This window comes from Typha angustifolia, chromosome 14, assembly GCF_048772165.1.
Source record: "Typha angustifolia cultivar Huaian chromosome 14, ASM4877216v1, whole genome shotgun sequence".
Classification (NCBI taxonomy): Eukaryota; Viridiplantae; Streptophyta; class Magnoliopsida; order Poales; family Typhaceae; genus Typha; species Typha angustifolia.
This window is the reverse complement of record NC_133252.1, coordinates 7,385,015-7,410,621: the sequence shown is the minus strand read 5'-3', so window position 1 is coordinate 7,410,621 and position 25,607 is coordinate 7,385,015. Positions and strand designations below refer to the sequence as shown.

Here is a 25,607-nt window from a genome sequence, read left to right as displayed (position 1 = left end):
ATAGTGAAGAAAAGAGGTCATTTTTTCCTCTTCTTCTTTAGCATTCCTTCTATAAAATCCTTGTTGAGTTAGCAGATGGATCTCACAACAAAAGCCATATTTGTAAAGCTTAAACAAAACTATGAAAATTGCTAGTATCACTTTTCAAGGATAAAAAAGCATTTTTATCTTGTTAATACCGAATACTATTTGATGAATGTCAAAACCAGAATAATAAAATAATAATAATAATAAAATAAAATAAATAAAAATAAATAAAAAATAGGGGTTGAGGAGGGTGCACGTGCTCTGCACGTGCAGCCCCTCCCCTCTCCCTCTCCAGCACGGGGATTTCATCTAATCCGAATCGGATTAGATTTAATCCTCTTCTAATCTATAAATTAGCCATAATCCTCTCTCTCTTCAACCCCCCAGCCCTCTTCTCTCTCTCCTTCCTCCCTTCTTTCGCTTCTTCCTCACCGTCGGAGTCGTCGCCGTGGAATCGGCCAGCCGGAGCGTCGCCGGAGGAAATTGGAAACACCACACTCCTCCCCGGTGAGCCCTCTCTCATCCCTCTAGTTTAATTTAAAATTAAATAGGTAAATCCGAAATACCTAATTTGCGGAATTCGGCCTCGTCGGCAAATCTGGCCGGCCGGCGGCTTCGAGTCGCAACCGCATCATCACCGGAGGCTTCGTGCTCCGAGCCTAGTGTCGGAGATGTCTTCTACGGGGCCCTCGTGGCTCTGATCGGCGTTGGATTCCGCGTCAGCTGTCGGTGATGAGTCCTCCACCTCGTGAGAACGACAGAGGAAGGGTGAGAGGGAGAGGAGAGGTTGAAGGTGGTCGTGAAGGGGTCGCCGGCGAGAGGTCGCCGGCGGTCACCCTCTCCCTCAGTCATCTTCTCGCGTCGGTCGCGAGGGGAGAAGAAAAGGGTTGGCTGGGCTCGGGTGAAACCCGAGCCAACCACCTTTTCCTTTTTAAGTCGGGTTCGGTTCGGGTTTGGATTTCGGATCCACAAACCCGAACCGAACCACTTAAGTTGGTGAGCTGCGGGTTAGCCCGAGCCCAATTCAATTAATTCGGCTGGGCCTCGGCCCAATCCAATGGGTAATTTTAAACCCATTTTAGTTATTTTTGGTTTTTAAATTTTAAAAATATTGTTATTATTCAAATTAAAAATTTGAATATTATTTATTATTTAAGGTGGTGAATTCTAGTACGTGAGCTAGAGATTTGAGGTTTCGGTTGTCTTGCCTAGACTTAGGTGAGTGGGTTCACTCACATGTTTATTTTATTGTATTTCGTATTTTTATCAGAACATGTAAATTTTCTGTGTGCAAATTATTTATTTCACCCTTATGTGTAAAAATTAAATTGTTGCAATTTCTGTGTGCAAGTCTATTTATTTCATCCGTACATGCGAAAATTTAATTGTTTTATTTTCTGTGTGTATTTAATTATTATATTCAGTGCATCACCATACTTCGTACTAATATTGAAATTTGAGAAAAGAAAAAATGAGACTAGTATTGATACGAGTTAGAGAACAGTCCCGGTATAAATCGTTTGCGATTTTCCGTGGTGACTCAAGTTTATCTGGAAGTCTAGGGGAAAGTCCTAAATTAGATCACTGCGGTGACTTTCTTAGGTGACTCTGGCGGGGTTAGGGAACAGTCCTAGGAAGAATGAGAAAATTTCCTAGGTGACTCTAACTTCTCTCAACGGTTAGAGGAAAAGATAGTGTGTTGATCACAGGATGATACCCTCTGATGACCGTAACCGGATCAGCTATGAAGAAAAGTCCCGAACGTCATCTCGAGGTGACTTCTAGTTGATGTGGATCCATAGGGTTTAGACCCATTGAGACATATGACAGTATAAATATCAAAAAGATGTTAATATATTGAAAACGTGCAAGGTACAAGTTGTGACATCTCTCTATTGTTATCATTGTTATTATTTAGAGAGCATGCCTATTGCATATTGTGATGGATATAGTTGCTTTTAGTTTAATTTATTCAGCTTTAATATGAATTAAAATTTATTTGGTTTTCAAGTGGTTTCCACTCACTGAGCTATAGTTATTGGCTTATGGGTTCTATCGTTTTTGTATTTGTTTATTTATTTCAGGTAATAGTCAGCGGGGCGACTGAGCGAGATGTACCCAAACTCCACCTCCACTTAGGATTCACCTATTTACCTTTCCGCTCCTTTGATTTTATGCTTTAGATTAGATGTTTTATTTATTTAGTTTAGAGACTCAAAAACATTAACATTGTGTTTTATTTTAGTTTTATTTTTATTGCAATTATTTATAAAATTTAATAAAGCATGTTCTCATTTGTATTTATATATTAGAGAGTATTAATAAGGCTTCGTGCATCTTAAGCATATTGAGATACATGGCCGGTCATGATTCCTATTTTGGGTCGTGACAATGAAACATTAAAAAACATTTTTCTAGAAAGAATTAAATCAAGAAGTTGCTTGCAATTTATTTAAGATCTAAGATGTCTAGTATCTTCCTTAGTATATAATAACAGAATAATACAAAAATATTTAAGCAAATCAAATGGTAATGAATCTTTAAGCAATCAAGTTATTAAGCAAACCTTCCAAAATATAACTTTTTTATGACATAGGCACTTATGAGTCCTGCCTGAAAAGAGAAAGGAAAAGTCAATAAGATCGCACAAGAATATGATTTTCTGGAAAGAATATCCTAGTAGTATTCTGATGAGTGTTCAAAGAAAATATATGTATTCAGGATTACTTGATGAATCTATACATACTTTTGTCAACCTCTTGGAATACATATAGTGGAAAATTCCCTTTGTCAAAGAAAATTAAAAAAAAAAAATATATATATATATATATAGTGGAAGACTATATCATGTATGAGACAAACAACAGAAGATGACTAATGAACCAGGAATAAAAATCAGTGACAAAAAGAAATATGAAATTTCATCAAATTACCAAAACATTGGTGGTCAGTGAAAGAGAAATTGGTAATATATGGCATTTTGTTACTGACATTTAACACAAATACATTGCAGTTGACTAAATTTTATGTGAAAAAACTAAAACTTACGGATATACCAAGTGCAGTGCTTGTCAAGAAGAGATAAAGAAAGGTTCCAATCAGTTTTAAGGCCGTCATTGCATCAATATTGCTGATGTTCAGCGATTGAACTGAATTAAAAAGCACAATGGAAGTAGCATCATTAACAACACCCTCGCCAAATACTAGACTGTAAAGTAGTGGTGTTTCTTCTTGACTGAGAACCTTTACATGAAAGGAAAAAATTTGACAATAGAATCAGTGGAAGGTAATTTATAAACTAGATATTCAAACATGATAAGTTACCTGTAATGTACACACTGAATCTGTGGCCGAGAATATAGCACCAATAGCTACAACAATATCAGACTAGATCATTACAATGTAGGACAAGAAATGAAGCAGCAGTACCAGAACCTGATCAAATATAGCAATATACCTAGATAATCTTGAATCGCCAAGGACATTTCAAATATTTTATGCAAGAGGACATAAGAACCTGTAAAAAGGAAAAGGAGTGTTGAAGTATTGCTAAGTTGCTAACTATCAGTATATCATGGAAAAAGCAAAGAGTGACAGATTAATTGAATAATTTTCTGACAAAGGCATTTTTTCTAGAATTCATAAATAGTTCATATATTAGAAACCTTTACAAAATGGTGCAAGGAAAAAAGAAAAACAAGAACATGAATTATTTGGCCATCAAAAATATAATCACTAATAGTTATCATACAACACATGAAAGACCTCAATAATGTCTTCTGCTGAATGTGAAGTTGACATTTCAAAAACTGGCACCAAGTTTCTATAAAACAAAGCTTGCCAAAAAACATGAGAGTCTAGTTAATGTTATAATCATCTACCTCCATGTTTAGGGCTCAATTTACCAAAAAGAATTGTTTGATTGTTTTTACGACAATACCAACAATGACAAAGCTAATCATGTAGTCTCAAGTATTTGGGTTTCCTTTGATGGTTCCTTACCTCTGTTCATCTCTGTTTAGTGCAACAGTTTTGCATCAAATCATGCCCGTTCTCATCAACCTTAACAACTCATCTACAAGACACAACTTTTGAGTATGTTTCTTTTCTAGTTGCTCAATATCCTAATTCATAACAATAGCTAGTCTTATAGCCCTCCCATAAATTTTTCCTTAAGCTTAAGGGTAATGAGTAATGACAATCACAAAAAACACTAGAAGGCATTTCTCCATTTAAGCCATCCTACTTCAATTCTATGTGCAATGTCCTCATCATTATCATTAAACTACAAATCCAAGGTACAAAATTATTGCTTATTTCTCCATTTAAGCCATCCTACTTCAATTCTATGTGCAATGTCCTCATCATTATCATTAAACTACAAATCCAAGGTACAAAATTATTGCTTATTAGGTATTTTTTTATCAACAAAGAAAATTTCTTCTCCACCTTGATGCATTAACTACCAAAATGCATTTAAATATACTTAGGCTTAGACCTTCCCAAAAAAAATTATGTTTAAACTATTTCCTAAACTACTATAATTGGGAAATCGCTGTCTAAGACAATGATTCTTAGTAAATTAATCAGTTTTTCAATACACAGAAATTGTCAGAAAAGTGATTAATGAATCGCTCTCCCAGAAGGCGATTAATAAATTGCTCTTCCAAAAGGCGATTTATAAATTGCTCTTCCAAAAAAAATGATTTATTCAGACAGCAACGAAGATTAAAGCATATTAACTTGATAAAACGATTTACTTATCAAAATACTAATAATATAAATTTTTTTTAGAAGGGCATAACTTTGTAATTAAAAGTCCATTTTAGACATGATATGTCGCCCTGAAGATGAAAGAGAAATGAACGTAATGAGTTTGACCGGAATTTAATCAAACCTCAAACAAGAAAGATATAGGCTAAAAGCTATAGTAACTTTATGCTGAGTTATCTATTTTGATCATAAAATATAATGTTGTAAAGATATGGAAAAGATTTAGAGGTTGGAATGATATCGCTATTCCTCATAACAAACTATACTTAGAATTGCAAAGAAAGGTCGATGCTCCTCCACATTTCAATTTCAATTTTTTATATAACTATTTACAAATTGCTTTCCCTAAAACCGTTTTGTATAGAAAACAATAATATATTGGTATAAATTGCATACTATGAGAGTGTTTTATATAGAAACAACGGTGAAAAACAAAATTTTGTAAGAGACAACGATTTCCCTGATGGTTTCCAAGTGTATTTCCGAACTGATTAATCCACTAAGAATCATTGTCTCATATAGTAATTTCTCTATTGCAGTAGTTTGACAAATAGTTTGAACAGTATTGTACTTTAGGAAATTATTTTTCCTGTAGCAGTACATTGGTCAAAAATTCTATATAAACATACTGAAAATTGGAAATTTTTTGCTGGCATAAGTATGTTATTTTAAATGGAGTGTGTAATGTCAACACTTCAAAAGTTTTGAAAAATAAGGAGTTCAGCTTTATATAGCTGAACACAACCTCATATTTTGAGTTTATTCACATTCAATTTTACAGAGTATTCTACAGGTTATCTGTGCAGTACCTAGTAAAAGATAGAATTGAGCATCTGACTTAAATCTGATCCATTGTCACCTATTTCGGCATAGATATTCCAACCTCCTTGTCTTTAATTATCTAGAGGATCAAACAATTAGGAATCTACTGACTCAACAAGTGGTGTATCTCGATTGGTTGCATCTTTCTATCTAATAAGTACCATATTTTATGGTGATTACTATAACTACATGGACTTCTGTATATATCATCTATAATGATTTGCCTTTCTTCCTCCTTGTATCAACTTTTATTCTGAGTGGTACATGAATAATGTAAGTATTGGTTAGTGCAGTGCCTACAGGTCCTGCTAGTAAGGAAATCCTTGCATAGATATATCTTTTGGACCAATACCAAATTCATAAGACAATGAAATGGTTGTCCTGGTATCTATTGCTTAGATAAATTATTATTATTTCGTAGGAATATTTCAGCATCCCTTGATTATGGAAAATGATTCTTGAATGCAATATACAAAGTATTTCTAGAACAAGGTACTCCACCTAGGAAGCATGGATACTTCTAAACTTAGTCATATTGTGTCGAATACTTGTAAGATACTTCATATATACTTGACGGATACTGCCTTTACTATCCTATTTTTTAAAAAAATACCTCTTCGATACTTCTTGGGTACTTTGAAAGTTCAAGCAGAAGTCAAAACTTCCTATTTTTCCATACTTCAGAGGGTTCCATGATCCAATTGTATAAAATTCGACACTAACAATATTTTTATTGGAATGATATGAATTTGAAGGAGACCGGTTTCATGCCACATTGAAATCAAAATTTACAGATCAAATTTATCTCGTTTGTACTCAATATTACTAATTAGCCATTTGGTACAAAAGCTTAGCTTTTTTCTATGAAGAAGTTAGAGATGTGCACCATTCACACGTTACACAAAAATATGATCAGATACAGGCATCCACAGGTTGATATTTTATTTGTAAAGGCTTATATCTATTATATCTTATAGAAATAGTATAAACACAACATATCAGTGTATTGTATCCACATTTTTCAAAATTTGTCGTATCCTTAGTGTAGCGTATCGCATATCCATGTTTCATAATACTCCAATAATATGCATGTATCTCAGTCAGTGACATACACCCTAAATTCATGCAAATATTCTGGATCTTTATCATCAGTACAATTAAAAGATTTCATTAATTAAGTTTCAAGGAGTTGGTGGAACCCAAATAATTGAACACAACAGTTTCACTTTCTATGTATCAACTATCAACATAATATTTAAACACAAATTTCTTTTTGTCTAATAAGAATAGAATAATGAAGAAAATCACTATATAATTATTTCTCCAATAACTGTGAATGGTATTCATTTTAATGGATGTGTAAAGCAAAGAAGTTTCCAGGCCAAGTAAAACAGAAAATAGTCTACTTAATAACATGTTAAATAGAGAATGTCAACTGAGTGTAATAAGATTTGATCAAATCATCAATTCAAATAGCTAGATCTTAAACTATGAATGGTATTCATTTTAATGGATGTGTAAAGCAAAGAAGTTTCCAGGCCAAGTAAAACAGAAAATAGTCTACTTAACAACATGTTAAATAGAGAATGTCAACTGAGTGTATTAAGATTTGATCGAATCATCAATTCAAATAGCTAAATCTTAAAGTGGAGAGATGGACAAACTACAATGTAATGAAAAGAGCTTTAATAAGTCAAAGTCCTAACAATCTAATGCTTACCTACTGTGATTACAAAGAAAGACAATATTGTGCCGCACACTCCAAAGAGTAGAATTGTTGAAAAGTTCCTAAAAAATTGTTTCTTCTTCACCTGAAAGCTAGATGTAAATTTAGAACTCTCAGATAACATAAGGATTAGAATCTGAAGAATATACTTAGCAGCTTAAACTTGCCAAAATGAAGTCATTCAATGTGCTACAAGAAATTGACACTACTGGCCTCTTAGGCAGATAGAGATGTAGTTCTTGAAAAGCATCATTAGATTAGATCATAGTCCTGAAGTGTTTATGATGGTAATTGAACTACACTTACCCTTATTTTCCTAAGTTGAAGCCCCCTGAAGTGAAGGTCGAGTAGCATCTTCAAATACCACAGTGGTGCGAACACCAGAACTAGATCATTAATCAGACACTATTAAGCACGCTACAAATAGTTGTGTTCAACACTTGTTGGATATCGACACTCGACAAACACTCGTTGGACATGTATCGAACACTTTTACAACATATTCGATATTTAAGAAATTATAAAATAAATTCAAATACTCCTTGTACACTTTTAAATACTCTTGACACCTTTTAAATATAAAATTTACCATATGTTATAAAAGTTTATAATAGAAATTATCTATTGTAGGAATTTCCTGCATATGCTATAGAAATATAATGCAACAATCACAAATTAGTGCATCCCATAATATTAATATTAATGCAAGTTATTGTAAAATCATAAATTCGCTTATGCCATCCACTATAGTTAAGTAATGGTAGTTAGTTATTTATTCTCATAATATTGAATTGTATTGTCATGTATTATCATTATCATTTTTGACTTTAAATACATTATAAGTTTAGAAAAATATTTCTTTAAACATATCAATAATATATATAATACTTTTATTTATTTATTTTGCTGTGTCCTAAACGTATCATGTCCTATTTTTTTAAGATTTGTCGTATCTCCATATCTATATAGTGTTGTACCCGTGTAACCATGTCTATGTCCATGCTTCTTAGGTTAGACATCATGAGAGAAATTTTGATATTGAGGGCAGTTTAGTCTTTCTATGTTAGGGTATTTTAGTCTTTCTGATCTTTTAAGATTTGTTTATATAAAGGCTTGTTATTTTCTTATTTAAGGTTAATGAATATTTTTATATTTGAGATCATCTACTTTGTTATGTTGGTGGATTCCAATACCCAATTGGTAGACGAGATCAAATGGCCCAACCCAAACATGCCCGACTTGAACCAGGTATAGGCCCAGCCTAGCCTAAGCCTGAATTACTGATAGGCGGCACGGGCTAGACCCAAAAGCCTAGCTGGAAGCCCGACGCCAAAACCCAACCTATTCAGCTCAACAAAAGCCCATCACAATAGTACAATACTATTTAAATAGCTTACAACTAAGCCTAATAGTCATACTAGGCCCAACAATCTACAGTATATTTCAACAACAATATAAGTTTATAATTATGTACAATACTTTTTAATTATTTTCTTTTAACATTTTTTCCCTTAAAAACGAGGCAATGGAAATATTTTTTAAAAATAAGCCCAATGGTAAAACACTCTAAAAATATTCTGAAAATTTGAAAATATACTTTTTTTTACCATTGTACCCTTTTTCTCTCAAATCCTCCCCAAATTGAAGGCTTCAAAGTTTTGTCTTGCACTTAGCAAATTGAGGTTAATCAAGGGTCAACAAGAAGCGGGCAAATGATCTCTCTATACAACAATATTATTATTATAAGTAATTTCCAAAGTTTTAAAACTCGATATTGGAATCAAGATAGGCCTTTGGAAAAATGATGTATTGACCGTATCGGTTACATCGGCTGTATCGACCACTCTATCGAATCGGACTATTTTTTAATCATATAAATTCTAAATATTATTTAAAAATACGGGAAAATTTCTAAAAATTCAGAAAAATGATAAGAAAATAATAATTATTTACTATGAAGTCTAAAAACTAAACATTATATTAACTTATTCAAAACTTTGATAAATACCAAGTTAGCTCTCTCTTCTCTTTTCCTTTCTCTCTTTTCCTCCCTTTCTCTATTATGCCAAAGCAAATTTATTATTTTCTAATTTTCTTTCCTTTTTCCTCTCTACCTTCTCTCTCTCTCTCTTATTGCCACAAGGCAAATTTTATTTTTTTATTTCTTCTCTCTCCGTCCTCTTTCTCTCTCTCTCTCTTTCTCTTTCTCTTTCAATCTCTCTTCCTCCCTCTCTCTTACTATCACAAGGTAAATTTTTTTCATTTCTTCTCTCTCCCTTCTGTTTCCCTCTCAATCTCTTCTTCCCTCTCTATCTCTCACTCTCCACTCTCTCTCTCGTCTCTCTATCTCACTCTTTGTTAGTATAGTAATAGAGATTGAAGGAGAGAGACGAAGAGAGATTGGAGAAAAGAAAGGAATAAGAGAGAGGGAGATGCTAGAGGGAGAGAGTAGAGAGAAATGAGAGAGATGGGGCACTAATGAGAGAAGAAATGAAAAAAATTAGAGAGAGAAGAGAGATAGGGTGAGAGAAGAGAGTGGCAGAGCTTGTATCGAGTGGGATTAGCCAATACGACTAATCCCGTCTATACTAATGGGATATCGGCCGATACCTGGGATCAAGCTGATCCCAATCCGTTTTGGCCGATCCCGAGTAACCATGGTAATTTCCTTATCTTTTAATATGGATTCATTTGCTTCTCGTATAGAATCACAACTAGATGACGAAAATTTAATTCTTACACACATTACAACCACCTATCAATCTTCACCTGATTTGAAATCTTTGGCTTTCTCCCTAGGCACTTCTAAGAGATTAAAGTCTAAGGCTTTGAAATATTTCAAATAGAAACAAAATATGCTCAAGGTATTTTCATGTCTTTAATATAATCATAATTTTTTTTGCATTAATTAAGAATGGCCTAGCTCACCTAATAAGGCATATCAAAGAGAAGCATAAAAAATGTCAAAATTATATCAATCAAATGTTGCTTAGTCATGATGTTTCCAAAAATCCTTCTAATTTTCAATGGAATTACGAAAATACTTGTAAAGAATTAGTTAAATATATTGTTCGTAAAAATTAACCTTTTGCTATGGGTGATAATCCGGCACTTAAAAGTTGTTTGCAAAAAGGTTTTACTACTACTTTTAAAGAATTTATTGTCACACAATTGGAAGAGATGTTTTAAAATATTTTGTTGAAGAAAAAGAAAATTTATTTTCAAATTTCTTAAAATTAAAATTTTTTAATAGTGATATTTGGACTTCATGTCAATGTTAGTCTTTTATGTGCATAACTACACATTTTATTGACAATAATTGGAAAATACAAAAATGAATGATATTTTTTCAAAAGCTTGATGAGAGTAATACTGATGAAAATTTTCTCGTACTATTAATTAAGAAAAAAAATTTCTCTACTCTTGAAAATGCTTTTAATAATGATTTCACAATTTCTATTCTTTAATGTTTTCTTCTTTTATCTTGCAATGGTGAATTACTGTATAATAGATACATGTTATATTATAAATTTAATCGTATAAAGTGACCTAAAAGAAATGGCTAAGATAATTTATAAAATTAGAAAAGTTATATATCATATTATTTTTAATGATAAAAGAGCTAGAACATTTGTAAATATGTGTATAAGGTGTGAATTAAAGGCTAGAAAACTTCAATTGGATATACAACATATATGAAACTCTACTTATTAAATGTTAGAATTAGTACTCAAATATTAATAGGTTATAATGAATTAATATGTCCTACTGATTTAGAATAGAAAAATGCATAATAGACCATGTTAATTAGCCAATGAATGATAGTTCCCTCACTTTTGGGCTCAAAAAGTATTAATAGGCCCGAGAAGTATATTTAATAAGTGGAGGTTTTCTATTTAAAATAACCAATTGGCCTAACATGATTTGAACTCAAGACCTTCCGGTTAGATACCATATTAACTTACCAATTGCATCAAAAGTAATATGATCCGAGCCTAATCGAATTATGTCGAAGGAAATTGGGCTCAATATATTGAATCTATTTACCTATTTGTTTTATTTACTTATGTGGCTTAGTCAGAGTTTTAGTAGGTTTAGCCCCAAAGTTCCCAGTTTTGGCCGATCCCAATTATTGATGTCCCCCCCCCCCCCCAAGCTCTCTTTCTCCCTTTTTCTCTCTCTCTCTCTTTCTTACCGATGACATCGACCTTCGGCGACATTCTCCAACGAAGATCCGAATATCTCAACCTCGGGTGAGTTTTTTTCAGTTTCTAATTCCTTTCTTTCTCGTTTCTTTTTTCACTGCGCACCTGGCTACTGTTGTTGTGGTGAAGTAGTAGTAGGTGCTACTACTGCGCACCTGCAGCAGTAGCACACTGCTGTAGGTGCACAGCAGCAGGGTACTGCTGCTGCACGCCTGCTGCTGCTGAGAAGCTGAGAGTGAAAGAGGCAGAGAGGGTTGGAAACTGGAAACTGGAAACTAGAAAAACATAAAGAAAGAAATAGCAAAAAAATTGAGAGGGTTTTATTTACGTAAATTTTAAATTATTTTATATTTTATTTTGATTTTTGTTTATATTTTCTAGTTACATAATTAAAATATCAATGGCTCCAAAAGAGAAATCATATGATACCAATATTGGGTGGCAATATTACAGCACTATTGGGCAAGATAAAAGACGTACTAAGTACAATTAGTGTGGAAAGGAAATGAGTGGTAGTGTCAGCCGTTTGAAAGAACATTTAGCTGGAAGGCAAGAAAATATAGCAGCTTACACTCAAGTGTCCTTAGAAGTTAGAAAACAGATATTGACTTATCTAATTGACAAAAAGAAAAATAAACAATCTACACAACAGAGAGATTCAATGGTTCGTGAAGAATTGATGTATAATCTATAAATATTGATAATGATAGCAGTGAGCAAAGTGGAGAGGATAGGGAGAAAAGACAAATAAAGAGGGCAATAAAAGAGAGCAATGGTGGTAACTTTTAGAGATCTAGATCAGTTAATATATAGGAAGAGAGAGAATATGGCCCCTAGATATCCTAATGTTACAGCAGAGTGAAAATATTAGACTAATTGATACATATTTTTAGAAAAAAATGAGTCGTACACATACTTCCATCAAGACAGCTCTCAAAAGAATTAAAAATGCAAAGCAATACATTGCTAGAACTATCTCTAGTTTTTTCTTCTACAATCATATTCCTTTCAATGTACTAATAGTCATTATTATCACACTATAGTGGATGCTATACAATCAGTAGGACATGGTGTTTCGCCTCTTGGTTCAAATAATATTGCTATTAAATATCTTGACTCAGAGGTAGATGAGTTTTATACTTATATTGAGATATTTAAATGATATTGGAATGAATTTGGTTGTACACTGATGTGTGATGGATAGAGTACACAAAATAAAAGAAATATAATTAATCTCTTATTATACTTAGGCATTAGGGATAATATTTCTGAAGTCTGTGGATGCTACTGCTTATTTCAAAAATATAGATTATATTTGTTTATTGATGGATAAGGTGGTATAGAAAATAGGTGAAAAAAGAGTAGTCTAAGTGATTACTGATAATGGGACCAATTATAAAGTTGCTGAAAATTTACTTATGATAAAAAGACCTTATTTATATTGAACGTCATGTACTGCACATTGTATTTATTTAATGTTAGAAGATATTACAAAAAAGCCTGAAATTGATATGGTCATACATGAAGGTCAAAGGTTGATAAATTTTATATATAACCATAGTTGGGTTCTTAATTTACTTAAGCAAATGACTAGTGGTACGAAGATCATTAGACCTGGCATCACTAGATTTACCACTCATTGTTTAGCCTTGGATAACATCATGCATTACAAAGATGATATTATATGGATGTTTACATCACAAGAGTGGTCTATAAAAATAAAGAATATAAAACATAAATATAAATTTTTAGGTGAAACTTTGAAAAATATAGCTTTTAGAAATACATTTTGAAATGATATTATAATTGCCACCGTAATATTTGAGCTCTTGTCAAAATATTATGACTGTAGATAGTGATGACAAGTCTGAAATGAGTTTCTTATATAAGCCAATAGATATAGCAAAAAAAATTAATTAAGAAAAATATTGGCCAAAGTTATAGGAAGTGGTAAAAGATAATTGATTCTAGATAGAACAGACAACTACATAGAGATATACACACAAGCAAGCTTTTGACTTTTAAGTTCTAATTTACTAATTTATTTTTATTTATAAATATTTAAAAATTTAAATGCTTACAAATTTTAAATTTCTACAGGGTATTTTCTTAATCCAAAATTTTAATTCTCTATAAATATCAATAATGATAGTGAAGTCTTGTAATCAGTATGCAATAATATATTTCTGATTTCAGATGGAGAGATATAGATTGAAAGCTAGACAATTTAATACTGCTAAAGTTGCTACAACTATATCTCACAACACTCTAGCTGAATGGTGGTCTATTTATGGATGGGAAGAGACACCAAATTTTACATTAATAGCAAAGAATATTTTAAGTCAAACTGTGTCATCATCATAGTGTAAAAAAAATTGGACTACTTACTCTTTAATCCATATAAAAATACGCAATCGATTGACAATAGAAAGATTAGATAAATTAGTTTTTTTATCATTATTATGAGATTGAGAGAAATTTAAGAAAAAAGACAGAAAATGAACAACTAATTGAATTAAATCATGTTTTTGATAAAGAAGACAATTGACTCCATGGATCAAGAAATAGAGGATAGGTTTTTAGGTGACAGAGATAACCCATAGTTATATGAAACATTGGAGGAAACCACAACAAGGGCAGAGGCTGGTACAAAGTAGCGAGAGATAGTATACCTACTAGTACTAGTCATAATCATAATGATACACCTGGTGGTGAGATCGTCCCATTTACATTTGTTAAGAAAAGTCAAAGAGACATAAGAATTGAAGACAGAGAAATTGAGGATATATATACATATCAGTGACGCCGTCATGAAAATGTTACTTCTTATGATTATGGTACATCGAATACTTATTGTTTGGAGCCATCACAAGATTTATATGCTACTTATTATCCTCAATATTCTCAGACACAAGATCCATATGCTGATTATTATTCTCCTCAGACAAGTCACACAACAAGATCTATACAATATGACTAGTATAATAGAATCACTTGTTGGAGCATCAGGTCCCAGGCATCATTATTTACAAACTTATGGTGACTATGAGAATGAAGACTATAAAAATTTACGAGAACTAGCTCGGTATTCATCAAAGTTCTAAATTTTGAGTAAATTAATACATTTTTTAAGTTTTTAGACTTCATATATGAGTAATTTTTGTTTTCTCATTTTTTTGCATTTTTCTATATTTTTAAATAATATTTAGAATTATGTAATTAAAAAATAGTCCAACCCGATACGAACTGCCGATACGGACGATACCGATCCCAATCCCGATACGGAAAACCTTGGTTTAGCCATTTACTTATTTACATGTGCTACTGTTTTTAATTACTTGAGTAAGAGAATCAATGGGTAATGCATGTGCAAAATTTCTTAATTATTTGAGCAAAAGTCCTGGTAGGGTAAGACTTGTTAATTAACTTAGTCTTAGTTAAGTTGAATTAAGTCTGAATTTGAATTAGGTTAGCCTCTATAAATATTTGGAAAGCAACTCTTTTGAGAAGTATACAAGTATTGGAATTAATCTATCTTAATCCTAGTTCTTTCTCTCTCTCTCTCTCTCCTACGTCCTTCACCCTAGCTGACCCAACCTAGGGTTTTGGCCACCACCCTTCTTCAACTGTCGTTCCTCATAGTCTCTTAAAGTCAGCCATCTTCTTCCTTTCTATTATTTGACTGACTTCACTACCCACCAACAACATCACCACCTCGTTGCCACCATTACCACCACCACCACCACTCCCTTCCCCCCCTCCTCTCAAGCCACTACTCCATCTCCTTGCCACAGCCACCACCCAAGCCAGCCAGCCCAATTCAAAGCTTTTGCATGTTTGGCCCACATTTTCTTAGCGCAAACTCAATCCAAACCCTAGTCTATCTGTAGTTAAGACTTTAACCCATTTCCACACCAAATTTCCGCCTGAGACTCCACCCATTAGGGCCCAAACAAGCCCAAATCTTTAGCCAGACCTAACAAACCCATGCCAGCCTGTCGAGTCCAGGGCTTTTGGCTAATAGCAATAAAATGCGATAAGAGAGAGTTTCTCATAATCTGTCATGTTTGAGTGTTTTTCTTAGACTAATATATCTGTTTAGAGTTTGTATACTATATATTTACATAGTGGACCCATAGTTTTTTCTTGTTGAGAGAATTTCTCACGTATATCTTCTTGTCTGAGTTTTTTGTGATTATTCTATTCTCTTTTGGTTTTAGCTAAGATCAGATCACATATAGAATGTGAGAACACTTTCGACGGTTAGTGTTAGGTTGTGCACAACAAGCAATATTAGAGCTAAGGGTGCAATGAATCCCAATAGTTTTTATTCTTATATGCATAAAGTCTTTAAGACATTGATAAAGGGAAATAAATCAAGTTTGCTTGTCAGCTTTGTTAAGTAAAGGATACCGGAAATCACTAGCCTTTACTAGGGGTGCTCAAAAAGCCCATAGGCCCGAAGCCCATCCCTGTCCAACCTAATAAAATTGGACCAAAGTCCAATCTGAGCCCACTTCGGACCTATCCTGACCTGACCCTTGTCCAAGCCCGACCTAGCCCAAGCCCACTCCGTCCACTAGTAATTTGCTTGGCCTATTTGTCTATTAGATATAAATTTAATAAATTCTATTTTATTTCTTAAATTACTTATAGTCCAAAAGTTAAATGCTGATTATCGAATAGTGGCTAACGAGTAAGTGCAACAGTTAAAATTTTCAAATGTGTCCATGTAACACCCTAAAATTAAAATAAAAAAACCCAATGCACACGCTACCGTGTGTCCCGGTTTCCCTTGCCACCCGTTCTCTTTCTCATTTTCTTCTTCTTCTTCCCCTGTCGTGCACGCCACCGACGCCCCTCCCCTATTTCCTTTCCCCCCACCGCACCATCCCTCTCTCACCTTCTCTCGAGTTGCCGACGCCGAAGCCGACGAAGCCCCTGAGCCGACAGCCGACGAGGCCAACCGTGCGACCCCTCGGTAAATCCTTTTTTTTGTTGTTTTTCTTTCTTCTCTGTACTTACCCCCTCAGCTGCCGTCCCTTACCCGGCCACGTCGCTGCGTCGCCGGCGCCGTTGACCTCGATGGTGGCCACGTCTCTCTCTCTCTCCTCAATTTCCTCCTCTCTTTTTTCTCCCCTTCCCTCCGGTTAGCCACCCACCTCAAGTGAGGGCCGTGGGCCGCCGACCTCGAGGGTGGGCTGCCGGTGGCATGGGCCACTGGCAGCGTCGGGCCCTTTCCTCTCCCCCCCTCTGTCTCCTTCCCTCGAAGGAGATGGTGGGGGAGGGTAGGGTTAAACTAACCCCCACCCATCTCTTGGTGGGCTGCGGTTCAGACCGCAACCCACTAAGCCCAATCCTGATTTTTGGTGGGCTACAGGCTGCAGCCCACCAACCCAAGCCTTTAGTGGGCAGCCCACTAGACCAAAGATTTGAGCAGACTGCAGCCCACCAATCAAATCCTTAGTGGGCTGTGGTTGGACCCCTAGCCCACCAAAGCCTCCCTTACCCTATTGGGTTGGGCTCGAGCCAACCCAACACCCCAGCCTAGGCCTATTTGGGGTCATTTGAAACCTATAACCTCATTTCTCTATTTCAATTAGCCTAACCACTCGTCTAAAGACAAATTTTAGGATGACATGAAACTCACCCTACGGAAACCCTTGCTCATGTATATGCCTAAACCTAAATTCTCTAATAAGGTAATTAATTCTATTAATTTGCTAACCTTACGTATGACTTTACTTGCGTGAATGAATAGGATCAACACTACGTGAGGAGAATTTTGGGATTCCGGAAGAGCCAGCTAGCTGAGGAGAACTAGAGTACTATGGAGACCTCCCAGGCGAGTAGAGTTTATACAAGTCTAGAATAATATAGTTGTAGCTATTATACCTTCCATGACACTGTAGGAATGTTAGTATTATGCATCTAGTGTACCATGATATATCTTGACATGTGCAGTTATGGATAGTTTACTCATCATGATGTTATGAGAATGTTAATGTTAGCACATGCATTAGTGTAACGATAATCTACATATATCATGTATGATAAACTCTACATAAATATCTGTTGTGAATATAGAATATAACGATCATGATGACTATGACATGATTTATATACTCACAGACACTGCACCACTTTCACCTATCATTAGTAGTCGAGTTCTAACTAGGTAGTGCCCCTACTCGCTCAGCTCGGGGTTAAATATAGAGTGTATCATATATGACTATATTATTAGCGGCCTACACCTGAGATCGAGAGCCTATATGGCATTCAGGTAATTATACTGCATAGTCAGAACTAGATTATGATAATAGAAGAACATGATTGTGAGACGAAGATATATCTCTAGCGGTACCCGACGATGCAGGGTTAGGGCATCCATTGATGAGCTGAGGGCTCCTGATTCTCCCGCTAAAGACAGTGATGATTTAGAGATAGTGAGATATGGGTCCACGACCGGGGTCCTTAGTCTGATGGCCATAAACAACTGGTCATATACAGTGTCGCCATGAATGTTTGGGTGGCATTACCGCTAGATATATATATATCCCTCCTTGATGGATGGTTATATGATGGATGATTTTCTTAAGAATATCTACACTATATGGCGAATGGCTCGGTGAGCTACGATAAAACATGATTAATGCCTTGGTGAGCATAAAATGACTAAACTACTATTTTACTTCTAAGTATAATATGTAAGCACTATGATTGAGATTTGTATGAATAAAAGATTATATCAAGCTTTATACCTGTGTGGACTTATCTTGATATGATTATGAGTTGGCATGTTCCAGAATAGTGACGTGTAGCCTTTATTGATTGCATTGATTTAGTAACTCATGATAAGTCATTTAAATAGGCGTATTTTTATTGTTAGCAACTATAGGCATGCATTGGATATGCACCTATGATTTCATTATTATAGATTGTATGAATTCTACTCGTTAGGCTATGTGCTTACCATCTCTTGGTGGCATCATTTCAAAGCTAGGGAAACCAGGTGCGGGTAGCGAGAAGTAGCTATCTTTTATTTCAGTTATGACTATTTCTATTAGTTATATTGAGCCCCTGCAAGGTTACAATTAGTGTTGTATTTTGGACATTAGAGTTATATTTTGGATGTGTATCTTTGAAGGCTTGTTGTGGCATGTGGAACTTGTATCCGAACTCATAATTACTTGAGATTATTTATGGTATGAACCTATATTTCTTTGTGCCTTGTGGAAACTTATTACTAACAGGTCACATGATGCACCACGTGAGAGGATTTACCCACGCGGTATACACGTGTATTTGGAGGTTTGGGTATTTCAGTCCATCACTTCGTCCAGATTGGAAAGAGAGGATTGTTTCATTTTTTTTTTCTAAAAAAGGTATACTAGGTGCAAAGGTTATGCAATTTGACTCCTTTAAATTTGTTATTTTACCTCTCACAAAATTTAAATTTTTCACAATTTTGCCCATCTCTAATAGCAATAAGATTTAGTTTGAAGGGTAAAATCATAATTTACAATATAAATGTCTTTGACAACCTTTTTCTTTTTTTGCATAATTCACAAAATAAGGAGATAATAAAAACAAATTAAGAGAAGAATTTAAATTAATCAAACCAACAACTAAGAGAGTCTTGTGATTATCATCAACTATATAAAAACATTCTTACCAAATAATTAGATTCCCAATTCTAAATATTACTTTTTTTATTTTTTATTTTTTGAATTAGATACAATGAATTGTCCAAGATTGTATACTTGGCCTGTCTATTGGACCCGGCCCGTTTGTCCGCCCATACTTGGCTTGTCCAATAACATGGGTACAGACTGGACTGGGTCAGAATACTTGAACCCGATCTGAGCCTAGACCTAGTCCAATACTAGTTTAGTAATGGACTGGGCCAAGTGTTGCCCCATGAGCACGGTATTATTTTGACCGGGCCAAGCCCGACTTGGTCTATGAGCACCCCTAGCCCCGACTTGGTCTATGAGCACCCCTAGCCTTATCATTGAGCACAAAGGAATAACTAGCTTGGTTCCACTATTTTGGTGAAGTTACTATTCCATGTGTAAATGCCTTCTAATTTGAGTTTTTCCTTTTTCTTTTTTCTACAAACAACTATCTGCCTTGTCATTTTAAGGCGAAAGCCCGGTTGAAATAGACCTATTCGAAACTCGACTCCTCCCTGTCCAGTTTTGGTTACAGAAGGACTCCTTGGGCCATTTACCATTGCTTCCATTCGTTGTGTTAGGTAACCAACTTTTAGCTAGTTTATACTGAACCTAATCCAAAATGAAGACACAATACAATATTTTACTAATAAGAGAAGAGAAATTAGTCAAGGGTATATTGATAAATATGAGGGGAATACAGTGTTGATATCCCCTAATGATTAGAGTCAAGTTTTTGAATTTTCAAATAGGTTAATTCGTAGTAGATTTCCCCATTAAACAGATGAGATGGGTGGTAATTTTGTGCAAAAAAGATTTTTTTACTTTTTCCGAACCCCAATTGTTTAACTTGCCTGTACCAGTTGATACTGTATAGTTGTTTAGGAAGATGGGATAAAAAACCAGGCTACTCCAGCCTAGTTATCAACAAAAATTGCAGCCAAAATCCATCGACGAGAAATATGTAAACATTACAAAATCTTATATAGGAAGGGAAAAATAAAAGACAAGATCAAAGCAAGACGACAGATTCTTACCCAGCGTTGAAGATGATAGGAGGTAGCAAATAAATGAAGAAGAGCTCCTCATTGAACACGAGAATATGTGAACTCCTCCATTTGGTACACGCCAGTACCACTAGCCCGGAGCACAAACCCTAGAAATCCCAAATCAAAAGCTTGATTATGACAGAACTCCTAAAAAAAAGAAAAAAAAGGAAGGAAAGAAACGAAAAAAATAATACAAACCAACAAAAGCGAGACGATCGCCTCATTCGCCCAGCGTTTCTCCTCGAGGAGGTGGCCGATCACGACGCAGACGCAGAGGAGGGCGACGAACACGGAGATCGAGACAACAGCGGAAGACAGGGAAGAGAGAGAGAAAGGAAGCGCCTCGGAAACAGCGAAAGCCAGCATTGTGGAAGTGGAAGTGGAAGTGGAAGGGAAACTGGATGTGTGTGTTGGGCTTTGCGTACTTTTAAACTCTTGATTGGTAACAGAAGGAAAAAGATGGCGGGGCGAGAGAGGAATGGTAGGTCGGAAATTGACTCCTACTTTGAATTTCTGTTGGAAGGTAAACGTTCTCTGGATGTGGTCGGTATTGATTCCCAGAGGTTATCTTTTTCATTTGTTTCTCTTGTCGATCACAAGCCGACGAAATGCAACTTAATTGCAAATTTTTTTATGAATTTACAACGTAATTGCATTTATATTATGAATTTGCAATTTTTTATTCTAAAGTTATCGAATCAAAAAATTAACCTGATATGAACATTAGTACTCATGAATAGGCATGGAGCATATGGGTTTGTCAACCAGCAAAGGAAAATGGGTCTGTCAACTGTGAAGCATCCGTTGATGAACAGATATAACATCCTCTTCTTCGATCATGATTCCACATAAATTGAGTTATTTGGCCCCACCTGACTAATATATTTATCGCGTCATATTATTATAGTGTTGAAAATAAACTTTGGATCATGTTAATATTTCGCTCATCCTCGTAGGCGACTTGCAGCAAAAAGCTCCTCCATTATTGAATTGATAGAAATATGCCATTAATTCTCGAATTGCAATTTCTACTCTTTTTTATCAATTTAGCACTAACAAATCCCAAAAAGATTATCGTATCCTAAATCAGCACAACTAATATCCGTCAAATTATCGCATTACCTCTTTTAATAATTTAGGCCTAACAAACTAAAACAAGGACTTCTGTGTCCTTCTTAATATGATTTCCCAAATACCTACTCCCTTCCATCTTCTTCCTCCTGCATTCGCCTACTTTGATAAGCAATGCATTGCAAGCAAATAGAGCAGAAAGCTAACCCTTTGTTTCTATTAGAGTTGCGAGCTTGTTCTAGTCAGTCCATCAAGGAGAACCTTGTAGCTTACTTGCTATATCCCCGCATCCTTGCACGACTCATTTTTTTCGAGCCCTACTTCTCCCTTCCCCTTCTCCCTAGGGATTAAGCATGTGGAGTATAGACAAGTGGTAAGGCATCGGTTTTTGGTACCGACATGCAAATGTTCGCATCTAACCAGCTCGCAAGGTTTACCAGTTCCGCCGACGTCACCCAACGATAAAGATTCGGTCAATACAAAGGCAAAATTTCCTCTTTAATTCCATTAGGGATAGCTAGACGGCTTTCTTTGCCCTAGCTTGGCAATCGCATCCTTGCGCCACCCTTGACCGTTCTCGTAAAGTCTTTGCAACGACTGGAAAACCAGTTATCTTCTTCCTCTCATTCTTCTACCATTTTTCTTCCTCTCATTCTTCTGCCATTTTCTACCTCTCATTGTTCTTCTCTTATTATTCCTCCATTTTATATTTTTATCAGTAATAATTCAAATACTCTTTCTCTTCTAAAATAGTCTCATTTGGCAATCCTAGAAGATAGCTTCCTCATTCAACATCTCTCTCATCTTTCACTATTCATCTTCCTCATCTTGTTCATCAATGAATGAAGAATTCTGAAAAACAATCTATATAGTTGTATATAAAGGCTAAATTTTAAGAAAATAAAATTTAAGATAAAAATATCATTCTTAGCTTTTTTGCGAGACATCAATGAGGTAAGGCGACAATAAAAAATTGTATATATTTTAGGATCTAATACCATCATATTGGTCTAGCTATGCATCTAAACCTAGTAAAAAAAATCATGCACATCATCTGTGCAAAATATTCCCAAAAGTACACAGAACATCGATAGAAATTTTTAGCCAAGGTAGGCATCAAAACCTAAATAAAGAAACTGTGAGTTTCTTTTACCAAGAAATGAAAAATTACTAATAAAAAAATTAACATGATATTAAATAGAAATAGAAGTCCATCATTTTGTTAAATTAACAATGACAAATTTTAAAACACAAATATGTGGGATATGTAACTCACGTATCACCTACATAATTTATACATATTGCAAAATGTACGCTCAAATTTCAAACAAGGTAAGCATCGAGATTTAAAAAAAAAATGTCATGTATTGCCTACATAATTTATATACATCATTTATACAAAATATACACTGCAATTTTCAACAATGTATGCATCGATATTTTTAAAAAATGTTATATATCACCTATGTAATTTATACGCAATACTTATGCAAAATATAGGTTCTAATTTTTAATAATATATACGTCTAGATTTAAATAAAAAAGAACATCACGTATTACCTATATAATTTATATGCATCGCCTCTACAAAATGTACGTTGCAATTTTTAACAATATATGTATCAAGATTTAAAAAAAAAAACGCATCACCTATGTAACACACGCCACCAAATACGTGCCCCTTAGCTTAATTTACAAGAGTAAATATATAAGAGAAATTAATGATATTTCTTCGCTAGCTTCGCCATGAACTCCGGCTCTTCTACTAATTTGAAAATATTTTTACCGGAAGGTGGTGAACATAAAGCCCAATAAGTTTCTACTTCTATAGTCTAAAAGAATGCAATTAATGATGCAATAATAAGTAGATACGAATATGCGCATCACGATCAAATAGAATGCACTAATACCACATACCCATTATGCTCATCCAATGCATATGCATTAGCAATCAATAACCTACCACACATCATCTGAACTATCAAGTCCTCAAACTCAAGCTCACATCGAGCTTCGCCTAGAGGCCATGTCAATGCTACAACATAACATGCATCCTCTCAGACTACCAAGCTATAATTTAGGCTCTTGTAGAGCTACGCCCAAAGACTACATCATCATCTCACACTCGACCACACACATACCCCCAAGGGAGGGTAGATCTTATTGGTAGAATAGCCAGCCCATCACCCGACGAACAACATATCCAATTATTTATCACCGCAGATTAAGGATCTCAATCGTAAGCCCATCACATAGGTCAATATCACACATCAATACTACCATCCGAGCACTCGGCTCCACATCATCACACTATCATATGGAAATATGAGCCGTCACTTACAGACGCCCTCATCCTGCATCATCAAGTACCCGCTAGATCTATGTCATCCTACCCTTTTTTCTCGATCTTAAACACCCTAAAGAGTATGACTATTATTGATCGATAGTAAATCGCCCATCACTTGACGAAATGCTACTTAATTGTCTATGATCAATAGACTAAGACCTCAGGCATAAGTTTTAATATATATAAGTATAATAGTATTCCCCGTCCCTAACCCTTGCTGGGGAGGTGTCGGATACTATCGAGACATAGCAATCATCCCCTTTATGGTCGTGTACATATGCAAGTGACATGATATTATACAACACAACAAGCATAATATAATACCCATCATTATCATATTTTGCGTGCTAAACACATGATTATGCCCAATAAATATTCATATACATTATGATATGCGAAATCTTACCGAACCACAAAATATAATTATCATACATAATGTGCAATAATAACGGTAATAAAAACGCATGCACATGCATGATATAAATGTGATGATTTCATAAGGTCCGATATTTTCTCTATACTACTCCTAAATTATAGAAGTTTCACTTGCCTAAATCGCTTTTTTGATATTAGCTGTAACTACACCGCGAGATCATCCTCATAGAGTACGAAGTCCACCTCAATAAGAAAAGTAAATAAAAAGCATGAGCACAATATTCCTATCACTAATTAGTTAAATAATTTTATTGGCGTTTATTACCGACTTGAGTAGGTCCATCTCGTAATTCCTACCTTTTTTAATCAGGTAGAATTGGCACAGCTATACCAAGGCCTGACACATTATTAAACGTAATAAAAATATTCTCCTCAAATTATCGCCCAAATCACTATTATCAAATTTACAGAAGATTGCATAGATAATATTTAGTTAATAAGCTTCGTCAAATGATGTAACTTGCTTAATATAATTTTCCTACATTTATCTGTATAAATTCTCCGACTACCAACTCCTTTGATTAAATTGAATTAGCCCAAAATTATAATCAGCAAATGTTAATATCCAATTGGAGCTAGTTCCTGATATGTGTTATTTGTAACGGCACTTTCAGGCCTTGGTCTAGCTCATTAAGATTAATTTATAAAACAATTAATGTAGCGAACTCTACTACCAACTTAAAACATTGATTAATTTAGGCTCACAGTATAATTCATTAAAATTAATTTACAACCATGATATGACTAGCAAGCGACCCTCTAAAATAATTAAATATATTTCTCATTGACATAGATAATTAGAACAAGGATTTTAAATTATATTAAAATAGACGAAAAACAAATGATCTATTTAGATCAAACCTAAAGAAATGGGTTGGGCTGCAACCAACCTAAAGACCACCAACTTGACCCACTAAAATATGGACCCGAAGCCCACACTATCCACTAAAGCCACATGGGCTAAGCTACACCTACAAACTAGGGCTAGGCGGCCTACAACCCAAGCTTGGGCTAGGCTGTTTATAGCCCCAAACCCACCACTCACCTATGTTGGGCTACAGGCAGTCCAACCCACCCCAAGCTCGGGTTAGGCTACACCCAGCCCAGCTCAACACACAAGCTGGGCAACACCTAGCCCAGCCCCGCCCATGGGCTAGGCCACACCCAACCTGACCCGACACTCGGGCTAGGCCACACCTAGCCCGACACGGCACTTGGGCTGGTCTGCATCTAGCGCAAGCGGCCTAGCCCGAGCCCAACCAAACCCCCTTCCTCAACTCAGTTTAGCTGAGGAAAAGAAGGAAAAAGGGCTACCAATGTGCACCGTCGCCTACAACCAAGTCGGTACGTTGATCGACTCCCCATCGACTGAGGAAGGCACCATGATGCCAATCGGCCAACGGAGGAGGCGACGGCTACCAACAAGGCAACAAAAACCCTAACGATGGGGAGGGGAAGCTGCTAGCGGTCTTGACC

General features: G+C 35.2%; 1 protein-coding gene across 3 annotated transcripts in view; it reads right to left on the bottom strand.

The window, feature by feature from the left end:
• LOC140776759 (sodium/hydrogen exchanger 1-like) overlaps window positions 1–20,791 on the bottom strand; it is a 52,978-nt gene extending 32,187 nt beyond the window's left edge. Inside the window, exons 1-7 of one of the 3 annotated variants that reach the window (XM_073120601.1) lie at window positions 20,477–20,791; window positions 20,267–20,385; window positions 7,343–7,440; window positions 3,485–3,544; window positions 3,352–3,398; window positions 3,076–3,270; window positions 2,594–2,640 (exon numbers count right to left, since the gene is read on the bottom strand). In XM_073120601.1, coding sequence (XP_072976702.1) covers window positions 2,594–2,640; window positions 3,076–3,270; window positions 3,352–3,398; window positions 3,485–3,544; window positions 7,343–7,440; window positions 20,267–20,385; window positions 20,477–20,644 — 734 coding nt within the window. In that variant the 5' untranslated portion in view covers window positions 20,645–20,791. The remainder of the gene's footprint in view (window positions 1–2,593; window positions 2,641–3,075; window positions 3,271–3,351; window positions 3,399–3,484; window positions 3,545–7,342; window positions 7,441–20,266; window positions 20,386–20,476) is intronic. The other 2 variants (XM_073120600.1, XM_073120602.1) reach the window with 2 other exon arrangements.
• Window positions 20,792–25,607: the final 4,816 nt, after the last annotated feature.